Source organism: Rhinolophus hipposideros (genome assembly GCF_964194185.1).
Source record: "Rhinolophus hipposideros genome assembly, chromosome: 5".
NCBI classification, from domain to species: domain Eukaryota; kingdom Metazoa; phylum Chordata; class Mammalia; order Chiroptera; family Rhinolophidae; genus Rhinolophus; species Rhinolophus hipposideros.
The window spans coordinates 4,793,346-4,816,826 of NC_138051.1; the positions used below are offsets into that span (position 1 = coordinate 4,793,346).

The window sequence follows — 23,481 nt, forward strand, 5'->3', positions numbered from 1 at the left end:
TGGAGTACTGAAGAGGATATTTTGAATACCTGAAAAGGACCTTTATATTTTTCCTGTTATTGTTGTGTAATTTCCTCAAATTATATGGAAAAATCATTCACATTTAACCCCTATTACTTGATATATTTTTATGTACTCCTAAGATAGTTGGCAGCATTGTCCTTGATTCTCTATTGGTTTGGGCTTATATAATGTCTTTCTCTTTTCTCCATTTTTTGTTTTTCTTTTGCTTCCTAAGGACATGATGATACAGCGCCATGTGCAATTTTGAAAAGTATGGATAGTGTTAGCTTTCTCCAACACCCAGTCCACCAGAGGAGCTTAGAGATTCTGCAGAGGTGCAAGGAAGAGAAGTACAGTAAGGCTGCAAATTCTGAAAACTCTGTGTCATCACATATCCCTTTGGAAATGGAAACCAGGCGCATTCTACACCTGGGTGGGACATAATTGCATAGGCAGTGTGACCTCTGTAATCCTTTGCCCAGTCGAGCTCAGGATATTTTCATTTTGTCTTGAAAAAGTTGATACACCTGTTCTTTTAACTTAGATGACTATTTGCCTGTGATCCTTGAGTTGTTAATTATACTTGGTTACAGACTCTGAACTGGTTTTCATTTTTGGCTTTAAAGTAGCCTAGTGATAGGTAAAAATGAATAATGATTTTTTTTTCTTGCTGATTTTTAAAAAAGCTTTATTGAAAACTAAATTGCATGCAAAAGCATAAGCATAGAGTTTGGTAAGTTTGTACATATATATAGACTTACGAAATCACTATAATCAAGATGATTAATATATCCAACACTGCCAAAAATTTCCTCTGCCCTTTCTAACGCTGGCTGATTTTTATGTTTGCTTATGCTTGAATTTCAACATCAGCAGTGTTACTTTTGTGTATCATTGGTAAATCACTTGATTTGATTACATGCAGTCCTCCTATCAGACTTTCCTATGTTCTATTTAGAGCAAAGCCACAATGTTAGTATTTTGGCCTAAGGAAAAATGATAGAATCATAGTGGGTGTTTTTTTAAAAATAAGTGTAAAAAGATGCCCTTGGTCTCCATTTCCTCCTCTTTTGTATGTTATACTCATTCTGCATGAAAATGGGTTCTTTTGCTTGTTGTGGGATTACAGTTATTTGGCTGTTGCTATAGGGAGAATAAAGGGATAGATACTATAGAGTACTTGAAGCCTAATTCAGAAATTTGAACATAATGGACCTAAATTACTTACATATGATTTTCTCAGCTTTTACAGATCACTACAGATGATACTTTGCTAATTTCACAGTTCTGTGATTGAAATTCCATGAAATTTTAGTATCCAATTATCAGTGAATATGAGTACAATTCCTAAAAGCAAATGTTGTGGGTTTTTTCTTCAGTTCTTTTTACTTTTGCTGTCGTAGTATAAGAAAATGTGGAATGCATATTGAAAAATATTATTTAAAATATTTTCTCATTTTAGAAAGAACAGGTAAGTATTTCATTCAAAAAAGACATCCTTAAATGTTACACTTAATTGTTGCTGTTATTTCTATTTTATTATTTTTTTAATGATAAAGAATTTTAAAGGTTTCATTTTCTATGTATGCTTAGATACAGTATCTAACATACCAACAATGATGATCGTTGGTGTTTTTCTTCATCTTTTGTTATCGATATATATTATTACATTTATTTATTTATTTATTTATTTATTTATTTTTAAATTAATTTTATTGGGGTGACAATTGTTAGTAAATTTACATAGATTTCAGGTGTACAATTCTGTATTACATCGTCTATAAATCCCATTGTGTGTTCACCACCCAGAGTCAGTTCTCCTTCCATCACCATATATTTGATCCCCTTTACCCTCATCACCCACCCCCCACCCCCTTACCCTCTGGTAACCACTAAATTATTGTCTGTGTCTATGAGTTTTTGTTTCTCATCTGTTTGTCTTGTTCTTTTTGGTTTATATACCACATATCAGTGAAATCATAGGGTTCTCTGCTTTTTCTGTCTGACTTATTTCACTTAGCATTATTCTCTCGAGATCCATCCATGTTGTCACAAATGCTCCTATATCATCTTTCCTTAAGCCGAATAGTATTCCATTGTGTATATGTACCACAACTTCTTTATCCATTCATCTATCGAAGGACATTTTGGTTGTTTCCATGTCTTGGCCACCGTAAACGAAGCTGCAATGAACATTGGCGTACACGTGTCTCTATAGAGAAATGCTTTTATATTTTTGGGGTAGATACCCAGGAGAGCGATTGCTGGGTCATATGGTAATTCTATTCGTAATTTCTTGAGGAACCTCCACACTGCCTTCCATAGCGGCTGCACCAGTCTGCATTCCCACCAACAGTGTATGAGAGTTCCTTTTTCTCCACAGCCTCTCCAACACTTGTTACTATTTGTTTTGTTGATGAAAGCCATTCTGACTGGGGTGAGGTGATATCTCATTGTGGTTTTCATTTGCATTTCTCTGATGATTAGCGATGTTGAGCATTTTTTCATATGTCTATTTGCCATTTGTATATCCTCTTTGGAGAAATGTCTCTTCAGGTCCTCTGTCCATTTTTCAATTGGGTTGTTTGTTTTTTTGTTGTTGAGTTTCATGAGTTCCTTGTATATTTTGGATATTAGCCCCTTATCAGAGGAACTGTTTGCGAAAATCTTCTCCCATTCAGTTGGTTGCCTCATTATTTTGTCAATAGTTTCTTTTGCTGTGCAGAAGCTTTTCAGTTTCATATAATCCCATTTGTTTATTTTAGTTTTTACTTCCATTGCCTTTGGAGTCAAATTCATAAAATGCTCTTTGAACCCAAGGTCCATAAGTTTAGTACCTATGTTTTCTTCAATGCAGTTTATTGTGTCAGGTCTTATGCTTAAGTCTTTGATCCATTTTGAATTAATTTTGGTACATGGTGACAGATAGCAGTCCAGTTTCATTCTTTTGCACGTAGCTATCCAATTCTGCCAGCACCATTTATTGAAGAGGCTGTCTTTCCTCCATTGTATGTTTTTAGCTTCTTTGTCAAAAATTATCTGTCCATATTTATGTGGTTTTATTTCTGGGTTCTCAATTCTATTCCATTGGTCTATGTGTCTGTTTTTCCGCCAATACCAAGCTGTTTTGATTATTGTAGCCCTGTAGTACAAGGAAAAATCAGGGAGTGTGATACCTCCAGTATTGTTCTTTTTTTTTAATATTGCTTTGGCTATTCGGGGTCTTTTGTGGTTCCAAACAAATCTGATGATTTTTTGTTCTATTTCTTTAAAAAATGCCATTGGGATTTTAATGGGGATTGCATTAAATCTGTATATGGCTTTGGGTAATATGGCCATTTTAACTATGTTGATTCTTCCAATCCATGAGCACGGAATGTCTTTCCATTTCTTTGTGTCTTCTTCAATTTCTTTCAAAAATGTCTTATAGTTTTCAGCATATAAATCCTTCACATCTTTGGTTAAGTTTATTCCTAGGTATTTTATTCTTTTTGCTGCAATTGCAAAAGGAATTGTTTTTTCTATCTCTTTTTCTGAGATTTCATTGTTGGTATATAGGAAAGCAGTGGACTTTTGTACGTTGATTTTGTAGCCAGCAACTTTACTGTATTCATTGATTGTTTCTAATAGCTTTTTGGTGGAGTCTTTAGGGTTTTCTATATATAGCATCATGTCATCTGCAAAGAGTGACAATTTAACTTCTTCCTTCCCAATTTGGATGCCTTTTATTTCTTTCTCTTGCCTGATAGCTCTGGCGAGGACTTCCAACACTATGTTGAAAAGCAGAGGTGATAGGGGACAACCTTGTCGTGTTCCTGAACGTAGAGCAAAGGGCTTCAGCTTTTCACCATTAATTATGAGATTAGCTGAGGGCTTGTCGTATATGGCCTTTATTATGTTGAGGTATTTTCCTTCTATACCAATTTTAGTAAGTGTTTTAATCATAAATGGATGTTGTATCTTATCAAATGCTTTTTCTGCATCAATTGATAGAATCATATGATTTTTGTCCTTTATTTTGTTTATGTGATGTATCACATTGATGGATTTGCGAATGTTGAACCATCCTTGTGCCCCGGGGATGAACCCCACTTGGTCGTGATGAATAATCTTTTTAATGCATTGTTGTATTCGATTTGCTAGAATTTTGTTTAGGATTTTAGCATCTGTATTCATCAGAGATATAGGTCTGTAGTTTTCTTTTTTTGTGTTGTCCTTACCAGGTTTTGGTATCAGGGTAATGTTGGCCTCATAAAATGAGTTAGGGAGTACTGACTCTTCTTCAATTTTTTGGAAGAGTTTGAGCAGGATTGGTATTAGATCCTCTTTGAAGGTTTGGTAGAATTCACTGGTGAAGCCATCTGGTCCAGGACTTTTGATTTTGGGAAGGTTTTTGATGACTGATTCAATTTCCTTACTGGTGATCGGCCTGTTAAGATTTTCCAGTTCTTCATGATTCAGCCTTGGAAGGCTATATGTTTCTAAGAACTTGTCCATTTCTTCTAAGTTATTAAATTTGGTGGCATATAGTCCTTCATAGTATTCTTGGATAATCCTTTGTATTTCTGTGGTGTCCGTGATAACTTCCCCTTTTTCATTTCTGATTTTGTTAATTAGTGTCTTCTCTCTTTTTATCTTAGTGAGTCTAGCCAAGGGTTTGTCGATTTTGTTAATCTTTTCAAAGAACCAGCTTTTTGTCACATTAATTTTTTCTATTGTCTTTTTGTTCTCTATTTCATTTAGTTCTGCTCTGATTTTTGTTATTTCCTTTCTTCTGCTGACCTTGGGTTTCGCTTGTTCTTCTTTTTCTAGTTTTTTAAGGTGTAACATGAGATTATTTATTTGGGATTTTTCTTGTTTCTTGAGATAGGCCTGTAATGATATAAATTTCCCTCTTAAAACTTACATTTATTTTTTAAATTAGTTTATTGGGGTGACAATAGTTAGTAAAGTTACATAGGTTTCAGGTGTACAATTCTGTAATACATCTACATATCACATTATGTTTTCACCATCCGGAGTTAGTTTTCCTTCTATATATTTGATCCCATTTATCCTCATCTACCACCCCTTTTCCCCCTTCTCCTCTGGTAACCACAATAGTCTGTGTCTGAGTTTTTGTTTCTTTATTTGTTTGTCTTGTTCCTTTGTTGCTTTCAGTTTATATCCCACATATCAATGAAATCATATGGTTCTAGACCTTTTCTGTCTGACTTACTTTGCTTTGCATAATAATCTCAATATCCATCTCTGTTGTCGCAAATGGCACTATTTCATCTTTTCTTATGGCAGAATAGTATTCTATTGTGTATTGCTATTATTTCTAAAAGATATATCACAAGTCCTTGTTCCAATTATCTATCTTCCTTTTCTAAATCTTTTAATTAGAATATGAGACATTGTTTAAAACAGCCTAGAAATCTTTTGGGGGCAATTAAAGTAGTTCTTTTTAATTTTTAAATAGTTGCAAGTGATTTATTTGCTTTGTTGATTTTCATGACAACCCTAAGCTTGATTGTATCCCAGCTTGGTATATATATATGGATCTAGAATAGGAAGGTACCAATTTTAGCATAGGCTGCATGAGGAAATTGTACATTTATCTGTGTTCACATGGCAATTTATTTCTACATTTGTGGAAGTTGTAACTTTTCCATTATTTTAGGTAGTTTATTCCATTTTCCACTATAGTGCTAAATAATTAGAAATTTATAATATATCAAATTATAAATTCAAGTTCAGGAGATTGTTTTTAAAAAATCTGTGGACTACCAGCTTTAGGTAGTGGTGAATTGGTGATGTGAATGACTCCTCCCTCAGGTAACAGTGATAAAACCTGGAAAAATTTAAAAATAAATGATTTGAAAGCACTGGAAAAGGACCCAAGAAGACGAAAAGACCAAAAAGAAGGAGAAACCAGAGGAGAATCATTCTTTCAGTAAAGTAGTGGGTAAGAATTGTGAATGTGTGGCTTTTTGCACAAGGTAGTTTCCAACTCCATAGCTCCAAAGACAGAAAATCATAACCGTACTGACCTGAGGTGCCACAGGACAAAGTTGAGTTACTGGCAAGCAGCTTGGAATTTAGAAGGAAAATCATGGAACTGAGAGAGCTAGCTGCCAGATGACTAAACCCAAAGTTAAGTGTATGAATTGTGCCATACTTGGCTGTCTGCTGTCAGTATTCAGGAAAGACTGACTGTAGGAGCGTTGTCAAAAAAAAACACTGCACACTAAATAGTCGATAACCTTTGAAAGACCAAACTGCAATAGGCGACATTTGCAAGTTTGTTGCTTTTGTGACTGAGGCCTTTTTGAGTCTGTGCATAGCTCCTGTGGGGAAAAATCTGATACTTACTGCCTTGGAATCCCATAAATAGAGAAGAGACAGAAAGAGACAGAAGAATATTTAAAGAAATAGTGGCTGAAAGCTTTCATGTTTGATTAAAATAAATAGCTTACAAATCTAAGTTCAGTGACCTCCAAGTAGGATAAATGTTAATACAAAAGAAAACCACAACTTATGGGCAAATTGCTAAATGTCAGAGATAAAGAGGAAATCTTGAAAGCAGCTAAGAGAAAATATAGTACATTAAATACAGGGGAATAATGATGTGATTAACACCTGACTTCTCATTAAAGCAGTGGAGGCTGAAAGATATGCAAAAATCATACTTAAAACAAAAACAAAAGCAAAACAAAACAAAACCCCAAAACCAAAAACAACTTTCAGGCAAAATTTCTGTATTTGTAGTTTGGGACCAGACAAGTTAACTATCTGTTAGAAGAAATAGCAACAGTTTCCAGAAGAACACAACAGAATCCAGCGTTGCTACAATGTGTCCAGTTATCAGTTAGCAACAGTATCCTTAAAAAAAATGAAGGCAAAATAAAGATGTTTTCAGATAAACAGAAGGAGAGAATTTGTCGCCATAATATATAGAAATGATAATGGAAGTTCTTTAGGCTAAAGGGAAATGACACCAGATGGTAGCCTGGATATATAATAGAAGTTGGCAAACATTTTCTGCAGAGGGTTAGATAGTAAACATTTTAGGCTTTGTGGGTTAGGTGGTCTCTGTAGCCATAGAGCCATAAATAATACATAAACAAATGGGCATGGCTGTTTTCCAGGCAAACTTTATTCCAGGAAAACTTTATTATGCACACTGAAATTTAAATAGCATGTAATTTTCACATGTCACAAAAATATTATTGCATTGACTTTTTTTGTTTTTTCCTGAAGCATTTAAAACTGTAAAAAACATTTTTAGTTCACAGGCCATACAAAAACAGGTAGTGGACTCTAGTTTGCTGATGCCCATGGACTCTGGTTTGCTGATCCGTGAATTATTGGAAGGAATAAAGAAACCAGAAACAATAAATATGCATAAAAACAAATTACTGTACACATTTTCTTCTCTTTATTTAAAAAAGATATATGACTATTTAAGGTAAAAATTATTACATTGTTTTACTGATTTAAAATGTATCCACAAATTCTTTGATACTCCTCCATTCAAAATGCATGTGCTGCATGTACATGGTGACTTACTTCTAATAAATAGAATGTGGCAGACAGTGTAAACTTTAAGATTAAGGCATATAAGGTATTTTGGCTCTTCCTCCTTTTCTAGTGCTTCCAGCTCTCTGTGGTGACTATTCTCTGAGATTTGGCAGGAAGGAAATTAGAGGAGTGGGGAGAAATTGGAGTTTGTGGGAGTATGAGCTGCAGTCCCACTTCTGCAAAGGCTAGGAATCCTAGAAAGGAGAAGGAATAAGGTGGTAGGAGGAAGAGAAAGAGAATAGAAGAACTTCATTTTAGTTTGAACTCATACTTTTGACCTTCATTCTAGTCTTCGGACAGTGGAGATTGTGATGTGCATGAAAAAGATGAAGGATCAGCAATTGTTAGAAAAGGGCTGTGGGCTTGGTACACCTAACTCCTACCTTGCTGACAGTGCCTGCCTTCATGTCCCTGACCTCAGGCAATACTATGGTCACACAAATGATTGAAATTTAAAGTATTTCTATTTAAAGTAAAATAGAAATTAGTAATAGAAAGTTATCTGGGAAATCCTTATGTATTTGGAAAATAAACAGCATGTATAAATAACTCGAGTTAAAGAAAGATTCATAAGGGCAACTTGAAACTATTTTGATCTGAATGATAATGGAAACAACATATTACAACATGTGTAATCCAACTAAAGAAGTGCTTGGAAGTAAATTGATGGCTTTAAATCTTTATATTAGAAAAGAATAGGTCAAAAATGAATGATCTAAGCTTTCACTTTATGAAGCTACAACAAGAAGAGCATGTTAGGCCCAAAACAACTAGAAGGAAGTAAATGATAAGAACTAAAATCAGTGACTAGAAAGCAAATCAACAGTAGAGAAAAATCAATGGAAACCAAAAGTTGGTTTTTCGAAAAGAGCAATGAAATTGGTAAAGTTTGAGCCTAGCACTGTTCAATAGCACTTTCTGTGAAGATGAAAATTTTCTCCAACTATGTTGTCCAAAACTAGCCATTAGTCACATGTGTCTGTTAAGCACCTGAAATTCTATTTTTCAATTTAAAACTGAACGTTTAATTAAATCAATTTAAATTTGAATAACCACATACAGCTAGTGGCTGCCAAATCGGACTGTTCAGTTCTAGCCATTCCGATCAAGAAACATGAGTGAAGAGCAAATACTATTATCTGGAATGAAAGAGTAGACACAGTTACATATAGTACAGACATCAAAAATTTGCAGAGAAATTATGAATATTTATGCTAATAAATTCAACCTAGATGAAATGGATAAATTCATCACATGTCAACAAGTCATCTAAATGGATCCAAGGAACAATCGAAAATCTGATTAGCCCTATGTCTTTTAACGATAATTGGATTCATAAGTAAAATCTTCCCACATGTAAACACAAAAAAAGTTCAGGCCCAGATAGCTTCAATAGTAAATTTTATTTAAGAAAAAGTTAAGAAAGGAATAATACCAGTTCTTCTCAACTTTTTCAGAAAATAGAGAAGGAACACTGTACAAATCATATCATGAGGTCAGTATTGTTACTCAAATACCAAAACCAGACAAAAACAGTATAGGAAAACTACAGACCAACATACCTCACGATAATAGATGTAGAAATCTTGAATAAAAGCACACTGAATTCAGGAATATATATTAAAGGATAATACATGAAGGCTAAGTGGAATTTATTCCAGGAATGAAAGGTTGGTTTGATAATAGGAAATCAATCAATATAACTCATCATTTTAACCATGTAACAAAGGAAAAAACCTAAGATTATCTCAGTAGATGGATGAAGAGAATTTGTCACAATTCTATACCCATTCCTATTTAAAAACTTTTAGCAGCCTAGGAACAGAAGGCTACCCTTTCAACTTTACAGAGGATACACATGAAAAGCCTACAGCAGACTTCACACTGAATGGTGAAAGACTGAATATTTCTTTGATACTGAGAACAAGGTAAAGATGTCTGTTTTGCCACTCAATTTAACATTGTACTAAAGGTCATAGACAGTGGAATAAGGCAAGGAAAAGAAATAAAAGGTACATAGATTGAAAAGGAAAATGTAGACAGCACGATCATCTATATAGAAAGTGCTAAGAAGTTTAAAAAATGCTCTTTGATCTAAAAAGTGAATATAACAGTCTCACAGGATAGCAGGTAAATATATGAAATTAAATTGTAATATTCTAGCCATGAATACTCAAAGTGAACTTTATAAATTCCATTGATACATCTGTGGCATCCAGCCTCTTGGATATTCTCATTATCCACGTCTTCTGGTATTCACAACCTTGTACAGTCTCCTCTCACATTTTACGAGTGTTGGTCTGTGTGGTCTATAGGACATGGCAGGAGTAATAGTATGTCATTTCTGAAACTAAATTATGAAAGACTGCACTTTGTCCATCTTAGGTAATGTCTTGCTTGTTAGCTCCCACTCTGATCACTCTCTCTAAAAGTAGAAAACTGCCATTTGTGAGTAGCCCGATTAAAAAATCCCACTGAAGTCACTAGTCAACAAGTACTAAGGCTTGCCACCAAATACATGAGTGACATGTGAGGAATGGCTGTGACTGGAGAAGTTGGTGTGCAGGGCCTGATCCTCTAGAGCAGGATTCCCTTTAGTAGGGCTCTTGTGCCTGCCACACCACGAGCCAGGACAGGCCATTTGTATGGAAATGCCAGTAGAAGCAGCTTCCGTGCGTCCTAAAATTGGTTGGGTCAGGGTCTCAATCACTAGGATGGGGCGAAGGGTGTTAGCCGGGTTGATGGAGACTCAGATATGATGCCTGCTGCCGTGTGCACTTTGGGATGGGGGAAGGCTCAACAAAGGGACAGTGTTTCCTGCCAGCACTTTGGTCTGGGAGAAAGCTGTCGCTCCAGCCCTTGTCCTGAGCCCAGAGAATTCAGTTCCTCTCTGTATGTCCCTAGCACCTTTGCAGCTGCTGCCCCAGTGCTGGAGCTTAGAATGAGTGAGTCCATAAGTGAGTAAGTCTCTGTGTGGGCCCTTTAAAAAGGAACGCCTGGGATTCCAGTATCCCTTTCTCTCACTCAGCTGCAATCTCTCCTGGTTTTCATATCCAGAAGTTCTGGGGATCTCTCTCCCCAGACTGGGGAACCTGGTGTGGGGCTGGGACCGCTCATAACGCAGGGTGCCCTCTGCAGCCGAGCTATCCCTCCCGACTTTTAAACGCCACGCATGGTTGTGGGACCAGCGCATTCTGTGTCGCCACACATTCTGTTAATCTTGAGGTGACTTCTTCTGTATGTCCTTAGTTATAGGACTTCTGTTCAGCTAGAGTTCAGGCAATTTGCAGTGATGTTTGTTCTGTAGTTCTGATTTTGTTGTGGTTGTGAGAGGAGGCAAGCACAGCTTTTACCTCTTCTGCCATCTTGACTTGGAAGCTGCCCTGTGTACCTATACTGTAATTCCTTGGGTAAAACTTATCAGTGAAGTTAGTCAAAACTTATCAGTGAAGTTATTGTATAACAGAGTAGTCACTAATTATGTTTAACATAATTAGGAACTATCAAACTTTTGGCCTTTAAGGATGTTGTTCCATTTTCTTCTTTCCTACATTATTTGTGATGATAAACTGAGATATCCTATTGTCATTTTTTCATATTGAAATCATCTTTTTTTCCAATCTCTGTTTCAAGATTTTCTCTTTATTCTTTGGTTTTCAGCAATTTGTGATGTACCTGAATATTTATTGTGTTTGGGATTTACTGTACCTTTTGGACCTGTTTTTAATTAAATTTAGGAAATTTTAGACCAGTGTTTTTTCAAATCAATTTTCTGCTGCAATTTCTCTTTTCTTTCCTAGACACGAGTTGCATCTTCTTAGGATATTTGATATTGTCTCAGATTCCTCATACTCTGTTCGTTTTTATTTTTGCTTTTTGTTTTTTAGATCGGATAATTTTTATCTATCTAATTTCAAATTCCTTATGCTGTTTCAAGTCTCTTCTTAAACCAATAGAATGAATTTTTCATTTCATAAAATTTCAGGTTTTAGTACCAGAATATCCATGTGGTTCCTTTTGACAGTTTCCATTTCATTCCTGAAATTTCCTGTTTGTTAATTCAGTAAAACCATGTTAAATCATTGAGCAGAATGACAGCTATTTTAAATTCCTTTTATGAGAATTCAAACAAGTAGGAAATGTTGGGATTTAATGCTATTGGAATGGGGTCAAAGAGGTGCACCAGGTTTCATTTTCTAACCTGTGTGATTACTTGAAAGTGTTCACTATACTATTCCTTAGGGCTTTTTTTTTTTTAAAATAAATTTATTGGGATGACAATTGTTAGTAAAATGACATAGATTTCAGGTGTACAATTCTGTATTACATCATCTATAAATCCCATTGTGTGTTCACTACCCAGAGTCAGTTCTCCTTCCGTCATCATATATTTGATCCCCTTTACCCTCATCTACCACCCCTCCTCCCCCCGCTTACCTTCTGGTAACCACTAAACTATTGTCTGTTTCTACGAGTTTTTGTTTCTCATTTGTTTGTCTTATTCTTTTGTTTTTTTTTTTGGTTTATATACCAGATATCAGTGATATCATATGGTTCTCTGCTTTTTCTGTCTGACTTATTTCGCTTAGCATTATACTCTCAAGATCCATCCATGTTGTCACAAATGTTCCTATATCATCTTTTCTTACCGCCTAATAGTATGCCATTGTGTATATGTACCACAACTTCTTTATCCATTCATCTATCGAAGGACATTATGGTTGTTTCCATGTCTTGACCACTACAAAGCTGCAATGAACACTGGAGCACACGTGTCTTTATGTATAAATGTTTTCAGATTTTTTGGGTAGATACCCAGGAGAGGGATTGCTGGGTCATATGGTCATTCTATTCGTAATTTTTTTTTTTAAAGATTTTATTGGGGAATGAGAACAGGACTTTATTGAGGAAATGTATACTTCCAGGACTTTTTTTTTTCTCCAAGTCAAGTTGTTGTCCTTTCAATCTTAGTTTAGCTTCAAGTTGTCATTTCAGTTAGTTCTGGAGGGCGCAGCTCAGCTCAAGGTCCAGTTGCCTGTTGCTAGTTGCAGGGGGCGCAGCCCACTATCCCTTACGGGAGTCGAACTGGCAACCTTGTGGTTGAGAGAACGTGCTCCAACCAACTGAGCCATCTGGGAGCTCAGTGGCAGCTCAGCTCAAGGTGCCATGTTCAATCTTAGTTGCAGGAAGCGGGGCCCACCATCCCTTGCGGGACTCGAGGAATTGCACTAGCAGTCTTGTGGTTGAGAGCCCACTGGCCCATGTGGGAATCGAACTGGAAGCCTTCGGAGTTAGGAGCATGGCGCTCTAACCGCCTGAGCCACCGGGCCGGCCCCTCTATTCGTAATTTTTTGAGGAACTTCCACACTGCCTTCCATAATGGCTGCACCAGTCTGCATTCCCACCAACAGTGTATGAGGGTTCCTTTTTCTCCACAGCCTTTCCAACACTTGTTACTATTTGTCTTGTTGATGATAGCCATTCTGACTGGGGTGAGGTGATATCTCGTTGTGGTTTTTATTTGCATTTCTCTGATTGTTAGTGATGTTTAGCATTTTTTCATATGTCTATTTGCCTTTTGTATATACTCTTTAGAGAAATGTCTCTTCAGGTCCTCTGCCCATTTTTCACTTGGGTGGTTTTTTTGTTGTTGAGTTTCATGAGTTCCTTGTATATTTTGGATATTAGCCCCTTATCCGAGGCACTGTTTGCAAAAATCTTCTCCCATTCAGTTGGTTGCCTCTTTATTTTGTCGATGGTTTCTTTTTCTGTGCAGAAGCTTTTAAGTTTGATACAGTCCCATTCGTTCATTTCAGCTTTTACTTCCATTGCCTTTGGGAGTCAAATTCATAAAATGCTCTGTGAACCCAAGGTCCATAAGTTTAGTACCTATGTTTTCTTCTATGCAGTTTATTGTGTCAGGTTTTATGCTTAAGTCTTTGATCCATTTTGAATTAATTTTGGTACATGGTGACAGATAGCAGTCCAGTTTCATTCTTTTGCATGTGGCTTTCCAATTCTGCCAGCACCATTTATTGAAGCGGCTGTCTTTCCTCCATTGTATGTTTTTAGCTTTTTTGTCAAAAATTGTCTGTGCATATTTATGTGGTTTTATTTCTGGGTTCTCAATTCTATTCCATTGGTCTATGTGTCTTTTTCTGCCAATACCATGTTGTTTTGATTATTGTAGTTCTGTAGTACAAGCTAAAGTCAGGGAGTGGAATACCTCCAGTATTGTTCTTTTTTCTTAAGATTGCTTTGGCTATTCGGGTCTTTTGTGGTTCCAAACAAATCTGATGATTTTTTGTTCTATTTCTTTAAAAAATGCCATTGGGATTTTGATGGGGATTGCATTAAATCTGTATATTGCTTTGGGTAATATGGCCATTTTAACTACGTTGATTCTTCCAATCCATGTGCACGGAATGTCTTTCCATTTCTTCGTGTCTTCTTGAATTTCTTTCAAAAATGTCTTATAGTTTATAGCATATAGGTCCTTCACATCCTTGGTTAAGTTTATTTATTCCTAGGTATTTTATTCTTTTTCCTGCAATTGCAGAAGGAATTGTTTCTTGTATTTCTTTTTCTGATATTTCATTGTTAGTATATAGGAATGCAATGGACTTTTGTACGTTGATTTTGTAGCCAGCAACTTTACAGTATTGGTTGATTGTTTCTAATAGCTTTTTGGTGGAGTCTTTAGGGTTTTCTATATATAGCATCTGCAAAGAGTGATAATTTAACTTTTTCATTCCCAATTTGGATGCCTTTTATTTCTTTCTCTTGCCTGATTGCTCTGGCAAGGACTTCCAACACTATGTTGAAAAGCAGAGGTGATAGAGGATAGGCCTTTTCTGTTCCTGAACGTAGAGCAAAGGGCTTCAGATTTTCATCATTAATTATGAGATTAGCTGAGGGCTTGTCATATATGGCCTTTATTATGTTAAGGTATTTTCCTTCTATACCTGTTTTATTAAGTGTTTTAATCATAAATGGATGTTGTATCTTGTCAAATGCTTTTTCTGCATCAGTTGATATAATCATATGATTTTTGTCCTTTATTTTGTTGATGTGATGTATCACATTGATGGATTTGCAGATGTTGAACCATCCTTGTGCTCCAGGGATGAACTCCACTGGGTCGTGATGAATAATCTTTTTAATGCCTTGTTGTATTCGATTTGCTAGAATTTTGTTTACGATTTTTACATCTGTATTCATCAGAGATATTGGTCTGTAGTTTTCTTTTTTGTGTGTTGTCCTTACCAGGTTTTGGTATCAGGGTAATATTGGCCTCATAAAATGAGTTAGTGAGTACTATCTCTTCAATTTTTTGGAAGAGTTTGAGCAGGATTGGTATTAGATCCTCTTTGAGGGTTTGGTAGAATTCACTAGTGCAGCTATCTGGTCCCGGACTTTTGCTTTTGGGAAGGTTTTGGATGACTAATTCAATTTCGTTCCTGATGATCGGTCTGTTTAGATTTTCCAGTTCTTCATGGTTCAGCCTTGGAAGGCTATATGTTTCTAAGAACTTGTCCATTTCTTCTAGGTTATTGAATTTGGTGGCATATAGTCCTTTGTAGTATTCTTGGTTTATCCTTTGTATTTCTGTTGTGTCCGTTATAACTTCCCCTTTTTCATTTCTGATTTTGTTAATTAGTGCCTTCTCTCTATTTATTTTAGTGAGTCTAGCCAAGAGTTTGTCAATTTTGTTAATCTTTTTAGAGAACCAGCTCTTTGTCACGTTAGTTTTTTCTATTGTCTTTTTGTTCTCTATTTCATTTAGTTCTGCTCTGATTTTTGTTACTTCCTTTCTTCTGCTTACCTTGGGTTTCACTTGTTCTTCTTTTTCTAGTTCTTTAAGGTTTAACATGAGGTTATTTGGGATTTTTCTTGTTTCTTGGGATTGGCCTGTAATGATGTAAATTTCCCTTTTAAAATTGCTTTTGCTGTATCCCAAAAATTTTGGTAGGTTGTATTTTCATTGTCATTTGTTTCTATGTATCTTTTAATCTCTCCTCTAATTTCTTCTTTGACCCAGTCGTTCTTTAAAAGAATGTTGTTTAATCTCCATCTATTTGTGTTTTATCCTGCTTTGTTTTTGCAGTTGATATCCAATTTCAAAGACTTCTGATCAGAGAATATGCTTGGTATGATTTCAATCTTCTTAAATTTGCTGAGGCTGATTTTATGTCCCAATATACGATCTATCCTTGAGAATGTTCTGTGTACACTCGAAAAGAATGTATAGTCTGATGTTTTAGGATGAAGTGCTCTATATATGTCAATTATGTCCATTTCATCTAATGTATCATTTAGGGCTGCTATTTCTTTATTTATTTTCTGTTTGGATGATGTATCTATAGCTGTCAAAGATGTATTTAAGTCCCCTAGTATAATTGTGTTTTGGTCAATCTTTCCTTTTAGTTCTGTTAGTAGTTGTTTGGTGTATTTCAGTGCTACCTGATTGAGGGCATAAATATTGATGATTGTTGTGTTCTTGACTTAGTAACTGAGTACATAAAATGAAAAAATATCAGATATATAGGAAAACAAAGTTCTTTAAAGTTCTAACTCAGTTTGTGGATCCCAAGCCATATATTTCCAATAACAGTTTTTATGTTGGTGTGGATACGTGTCTTCAATTCTTTTAGGTATATGCTTAGAGGAATTGATGGGTCCTATAGTAACTATGTTTAATTTTTGATCAACTGCTAGGTAGACAATTTTACAGGGTGACCATATCATTTCATATTCAGCATTGTATGAAAGGTTCCAATTTTTCCATGTCGTTGCCAACGCTTACTGTTCTTTTTATTATAGTTATCCTAGTGGGTGTGAGCTGGTATCTCATTGTAGTTTGATTTTCATTTCTCTGATGACTAATAATGTTTAGCATCTTATGGGCTTATTCACAGTTTGCATATCTTTGGAAAAATGGTTGTTCTTTGGTTCAAAATGTATAATCCTTTGTTCATTTTTAAATTTGATTGACTTTATTTTTCAATTGCAAGAGTTCTTTTTATATTTGGATTCAAGTTTCTTATCATATACTTAATTTGCAATCATTTTCTACCATTCTGTGTATTGTGTATTGTTTTTTCACTTCTTGATATAGTGTCCTTTGAAGCATGAAAGTTTTAAATTGTGGTGATGTTCAGTTTATCCATTTTTTTCTTTGGTTGCTTGTCCTTTTAGTGTCATATCTAAGTAACTATGGCCTAATCCAATGTTAGAAAGATTTACTCCTTTGTTTTGTTTTAAGAGTTTTATACGTTTTACACTTAAATTTTGATTTTTGATTCAATTTTATTCTTTTGTATGTGGATGTCTAATTTTCCCAGAACTATTTATTGAAAAGATTATGCTTTTTTTATTGAATTGTCTTAGCACCCTTATCACAATTCAGTTGAACATAAATGTGAATGTTTATTTCTTTACTCTGAGTTCCTTTCCATCGGTTTCTTTTTCTGTTGTTATGTCGGTACCATATTGTCTGAGTTAATTTCTTTGTAGCAAGTTTTGAATTTAGGAAGTGAGAGTTCTCCTACCATTCTTATTTTTAAATGTTGTTTTGGTTATTCTGTGTCCCTTGCATCATAGGATCAGTTTATTCAGTTTTGCAAAAAAACGTAGTTACAATTTTAGTAGAGATTGCATAGATCTATAGATCACTTTGGAAAGAATTGCCCTCTTGATACTATTAAGTTTTCCAGTCCATGATCATGGATGACATTCCATTTATTTAGATATTCTTTAATTTCTTTTAATTATGTAGTTTACAGTATAGGCATTTCATACTTTTTTGTTAAACTTATTCCTTTTATGTTACTTTAATGTTACTATTAATGGAATTGTTTTCTTAATTTTATTTTCTTATTGTGTATTGCAATTGTATCGAAATGGAATTGATTGTTATCTTGAATAGAGATACTTTTGCTTCCTTTCCAGTGTTTCTTATCTATAGTAAATGTCTTTGTGCATGTGTACATTATGAAAATCGATAGCCTTATGTTGGTAATTCTTAAGGAAGCACTTTGTCATCTTTGATTCTCAGTGGTTTTATATGTAAGATTAATTGATCTTTAAAATCTATAGTCCATGTCAGCTGAAAAAGGATGCAAAGAAATCGTTAGGAATTTTTTAAATATTAAAATAAGAAATGAGCTTGTATGCTTTGAGACTTTCAGCCTAGTTACCCTTGTATTTCCTGATAATGTTTAAATTAGAGAAGTAATAAAAGAATTTATTATTAAATTCCCTAGTTTGGTTCATTGTTGTCTAAGTCAGATTTGTAAGTTGTAGTCATAGGACTTGGTTCATATCATTTAGACATTTCTGACATAGTCATATTTACTGTCAAAGCACATTAATTTCATTTGTTCTTAGGAATATTGTTTCATGTTTAGTTTCTCTTAGCATTGATTTGAAAATTTCTGCTTTTTATATGCTAGGTATAACCCGGAAAAGTCCCAGGACTCCTCTTTCTGATCTCCAGGGCATGAATACTCTAAATGAAAAACACCAACAGTAAGTATGTTTGGTTTATGTTTTCAAGGAAGTATAGAAGAAATAACTAGAATACTTATTAATTAGATTAGATAAGAATTACTTATTAATACTTTTTAAAAATTAAATTTATTGGAGTGACAATGGTTAGTAAAACATAGGTTTCAAGTGTACAATTCTATAATACGTCATCTCTATATCACAGTATAGACACAATTGTGTGCTCAACCACCTAGAGTCAGTTCTCCTTCCACCACCATATATTTGACCCCAATACCTTTGTGGCTTTAAAAATATGAAGAAAAGCAGGCATAGTTTGCTTTTTATTTCTTAAATCTTTTATAAATGGTGTAATAAGTTAATAACGTTAGAATTAACAAAATTATTAGGACTAAATTATCTAAGATTGCCTCTGGTAAAATGGTTATACAATGAAAAACAAAATAATTTAAAATGAGTGCATCTGTTTTAATTTCTGAGAACCTTCTTGCATTTTATGTTCTTTTGCAAATTATTCTGCTTTCTGTGGAGCAATCTTACTGGTAAGTAATAATTAAGTAGTTTGATTCCCATCAAACCTTTGACTACCTTTTCTTGATGAATGTGATAATGAGAGCTTACCTTTTAACCACTTTTAATAAAGAATTCAAGTGCCAACAGATTGAACTATTTGCTATCTTTATAGTGTATGCATTTTGTTTTCTTAACGATAACTTGACTAATGATGAAATCCACAGCCATATTTGCATATTAAATTTTACCCAAGAACAAATTTATCATTAATCTGGTGACCTGTGTACCTTCAATTAAGTCTATTGACAGTACAGACATACCCTGTGGGTTTGGTTCCGGACCATCACAATAAAGGGAGTCCAACGGGGCAGATGCATCAGAATGGTTTTTTCAGAAAAACAAATGTTTTAGACTTGTCTGAGAGAACAGTGAATCCTGTGAAGGTGGGGGTGATGCAGTCCAGGCACAGGAGCAACGTGTCTGAAGGTCCAGGGACAAAAACAGAGCTCTTTCTAGAGAGCCTGATACAAAAACATTAGAAGAATGTGAGTATGAAGAAAAAAGTGGTAAGAGTTGACTCTAGAAAGAAACAAATAGTCATAGGCCAGTTCATATAGGGCTTTATTAGCCATATTAGAAAGATTGGACTTCATCATCAGGGTAACAGGAGTGATTTAATGCTTTTAAGCAGGGAACTGACTGACATTTCAGAAGAATCTCTCTGGTTGATTTATGGAGAATGATTTGGTGAGGCACAAGACTGGATACAGGGAGACTAATAGTTCTGGGAAGAGATAATGGCTTGGAATGGGTGGTGTTGGTGGGTATACATTGCTGTGAACCTAAATTAAGAGAGATTCTATGTGTCTCTCACCTTATTTCATGAGGATTCAGAGTTTGTAAGAAATATATATTGGGTCATCTCTATTTTATGCAACCAATTTTTATGATTATACAATAAATATATAACTGTGAGCTAATATGTATGAGGAATGAGTATACACAGAAAAAAGACATTGTGTATGCCTTCAATCTTAGTAGCAATATGCTAAGTTAAGGGAGACTCTGAAATACCTAACTCTTGAAAATCTGAAACAAATACTTAGGTCATCATTTCATTGAAACAACCTACTGGTACAAAGATTTTTAAGTGCACACAGAGGTTCTCTGTCTTCCCTACCATTGCATTGATAGGTCTCCTTTTCTGTGGCACAGCCAGTTTTTTTCTTTGACTTCTAATCTTCTACTTCACCACCAATGAGCCTGACATTCTAATGCTGGGACTCTTCCTGTTAACCTAATATAAAATATTAGTATAACTTACCTGTTTTGTTCTAGACCTTACCATAGCATGTAGGAGGAAGAGAGCTGGTTTGGGAGATACCAAAATTTGTTCTTGGCCAAGCTTATCTTCTTAATCTGTGATTGTAATTCTGGTATGCCTTTCTTTCAGAGAGAGGGAGAGGAGGAGCAAGAGGGAAAGGAGATGAGGGGAGTAGTGGGAGAGGGGAGAGAGTGAGAATGGATCTATAAAAATTTTTTAGAATACATTGGGTGAAGAGAGGGAATAATTAAGGATGGTTTCTAGATTTCTGGTTTAGTACTTAGATAGGGAGTATAGGAGCAGCAACAGTTTTGCAATGTTGGACGGGGAATGAAAGTTTCAGCCTGGATATGGTACCTTAAGGTTCCTAAGAGCATCCATCAAGAAAGATAGAATAAATCACGGGATACACAGATAACAGTCAAATAATATTTAGGTTAGAGACATATTTTGTAATTTATTGGGGACCCACCATTTATTTGGTGAATTCCAAATATCTGTATATCTAAATTGTTTCCCTCTGAGGGGTCAGCCCCCACATAGCATAAACCCCACAATGTACTGTGGGCATAGCCAATCCTTACAGCCAGTCAGCCTGAGAGTTAATCCCACCCACTGACAAGCCAAAAGCAATTAAGGCTCAACTACAAAAAGAGAGTGCACACAACACACAAGGGACAGTTGTGGAACACACGCACAGGTGATCAGGGAGACTGCACCACTGGACCCCACAGGGCACCTACTACATAAGGCCACCCTGCAAAGACTGAGAGATGTGGGAGATCTGCCTACTACAGAGAAGCAGACACAGGAAGGCAGCCAGAGTGAGGAAACAAAGAGACATATTCCAAATAAAAGAGCGGGAGAAAACTCCAGAAAAAGAACTAAACAAAATGGAGGCAACCAACCTACCAGAGATAGTTTAAAACACTGGTTATAAGAATTCTTAAGGACCTTAGTGAGAACTTCAACACAGAGATAGTGGGCATAAAGTAGGACATAGAAACCATAAAAAGAACCAGTCAGAAATAAAGACTGATAACTGAAGTGAAGAATACACTAGAAGGAATCAGCAAATTAGATGAAGCAGAGAATCAAATCAGCAATTCAGAAGACAAGGTAGCAGAAAACACCCAATCAGAACAACAAAAAGAAAAAAGAATTTAAAAAAAATGAAGATAGTTTAAGGGGCCTCTGGGATATCAAGCATAACAACATTCACAACATAGTATGAGGAGATGAGAGGGAGCAAGGGATTGAAATCCTAATTGAAAAAATGATAGAACACTTTCCTAACCTGGGGAAAGAAATAGACATACAAGACCAGGACGTGCAGAGTCCCAGAAAAGAAGAACCCAAAGAGGCCCACACCAAGACACATCATAATTAAAATGCCAAAGTTTAAACATAAAGGCAGAATCTTAGAAGGAGCAAGAGAAAGACAATTAGTTACTTACAAGGGAGATCCTCAAGACCTGTCAGCTGATTTCTCAACAGAAATTTTGCAAGCCAGAAGGGATTGGCAGGAAATATTCCAAGTGATGAAACACAAGGGCCTACGACCAAGACTACTGTACCCAGGAAGGCTATCATTAAATATCGAAGGAGAGATAAAGAGCTTCCCCGACAAGAAAAAGCTGAAGGAATTCATTACCACCAAGCCAGTATTACAAGAAATGTTAAAGGTACAAGGTAACTTCTTTAAGAAGAACAGGGGAAACAGACAAACAAAAGAAGATAAAAAATGTGAATAATAAAATGGCAATAACTATGTAGCTATCCATCACTTTAAATGTAAATAGATTAAATAGTCCAATCAAAAGACATAGGGTAGTTGAGTGGATAACAAAACAAGATCCATACATATGCTGTCTATAAGAGATCCACCTCAGATCAAAAGACACACATAGATTGAAAGTAAAGGGATGGAAAAAGGTATTTCATGCAAATGGAAATGAGAAAAAGGCTGGGGTAGCAATATTTATATCGGAAAAATTACTTTAAAATGAAGACCATAATAAGAGACAAAAGACATTACATAATGATAAAGGGATCCATCCAATAAGAGGACATAACCCTAATAAACATCTATGCACCCAACATAGGAGCACCTAAATATATAAAGTAAATATTAACTGACATAAAGGCAGAGATTAACAGTAATAGAATCATAGTAGGGGACTGTAACACTCCATTGACACCAATGGATAGATCCTCTAGACAGAAAATCAACAAGGAGACACTGGTCTTAAATAATACAATAGACAAGATGGATTTAATTGATATTTTTAGAGCATTTTACCCTAGAGCAACAGAATATGCGTTCTTTTCAAGTGGACATTTTCTAAAATAGACCATATATTAGACTACAAAACAAGTGTCAATAAATTTAAGAAAATTGAAATCATATCAGGCATCTTCTCTGACTACATGGTATGAAACTAGAAATCAACCACAAGAAAAATACTGAAGAAGACATAAAATACATAAACACATGGAGACTAAATAACATGGAACTGAAAACGGGGTCAACAGTGAGATCAAGGAGAAATCAAGATAACTGAGACAAACAAAAATGAAAATAACAATGACTCAAAATAGGTGGGACACAGCAAAAGCAGTCCTAATGGGGAAATTTAGTCAATACATGCCTACCTCTAGAAACAAGAAAAATCTCAAATAAGCAATCTAATTTTACACTTAAAGGAACTGGAAAAAGAACAGCAAACGAAGTCCAAAGTGAGTAGAAGAAAGGAAAGGTTAGAGCAGAAATAAACGAATAGAGGCAAAAAAACAAAGAAAAAGTAGAAACTGGACCACATTCTTACTCCATATACAAGATTAAACGCAAAATGGATTAAGACTGAAACATAAGACGTGAAACTATAAAACTTCTAGAAGAAAGCATCGGAAGTAAACTGTCAGACATTACCTATAGTAATATTTTACTGATAAACTATCTCCTCGGGCAAGGAAAACAAACAAACAAAAAAAAACAATGGGACTACATCAAACTAAAAAGTTTTTTCACAGCAAAGAAAACCATCAACAAAACAAAAAGACATCTTACTGAATGAGAGAAGGTACTTGCCAATGATACATCTGATAAAGGGTTAATATCCAAAATTTATTTAAAAAAATTCATACAACTCAACACCAAAAAAACAAACAATACAATTAACAAATGGGCAGAGGACCGGAATACACATTTCTCCAAAGAGGACATATAGATGACCAATAGACATATGAAAAGATGCTCAACGTCACTAATCATCAGAGAAATGCAAATAAATACTGCAATGAAATATCACCTCACACCTGTTTATTCATCATCAGTAAATCAACAAACAACAAGTGTTGGCGAGGATGTAGAGAAAAGGGAACCCTTGTACATGGTTGGTGGGATTGTAGATTGGTGCAGCTACTATGGAAAACAGTATGGAAAAAAAATGGAAATAGAACTACCTTATGACCCAGCAATTCCACTCCTGGGCATCCAAAGAAATTCAAAACACAAATTCGAAAAGAGATATCCACCCCTATGTTCACGCAGTGTTATTTACAAT

At 35.2% G+C, this 23,481-nt stretch overlaps 1 protein-coding gene across 3 annotated transcripts in view; it reads left to right on the forward strand.

Annotated features, from left to right (window-relative positions):
* The window catches only part of MYO9A (myosin IXA), a 262,019-nt gene that overhangs the window by 142,226 nt on the left and 96,312 nt on the right, over positions 1-23,481 (forward strand). For all 3 annotated transcript variants that reach the window (XM_081050331.1, XM_081050332.1, XM_081050333.1), the window contains exons 15-16: positions 239-358; positions 18,024-18,099. In XM_081050331.1, the coding sequence (XP_080906457.1) occupies positions 239-358; positions 18,024-18,099 (196 nt within the window). The remainder of the gene's footprint in view (positions 1-238; positions 359-18,023; positions 18,100-23,481) is intronic.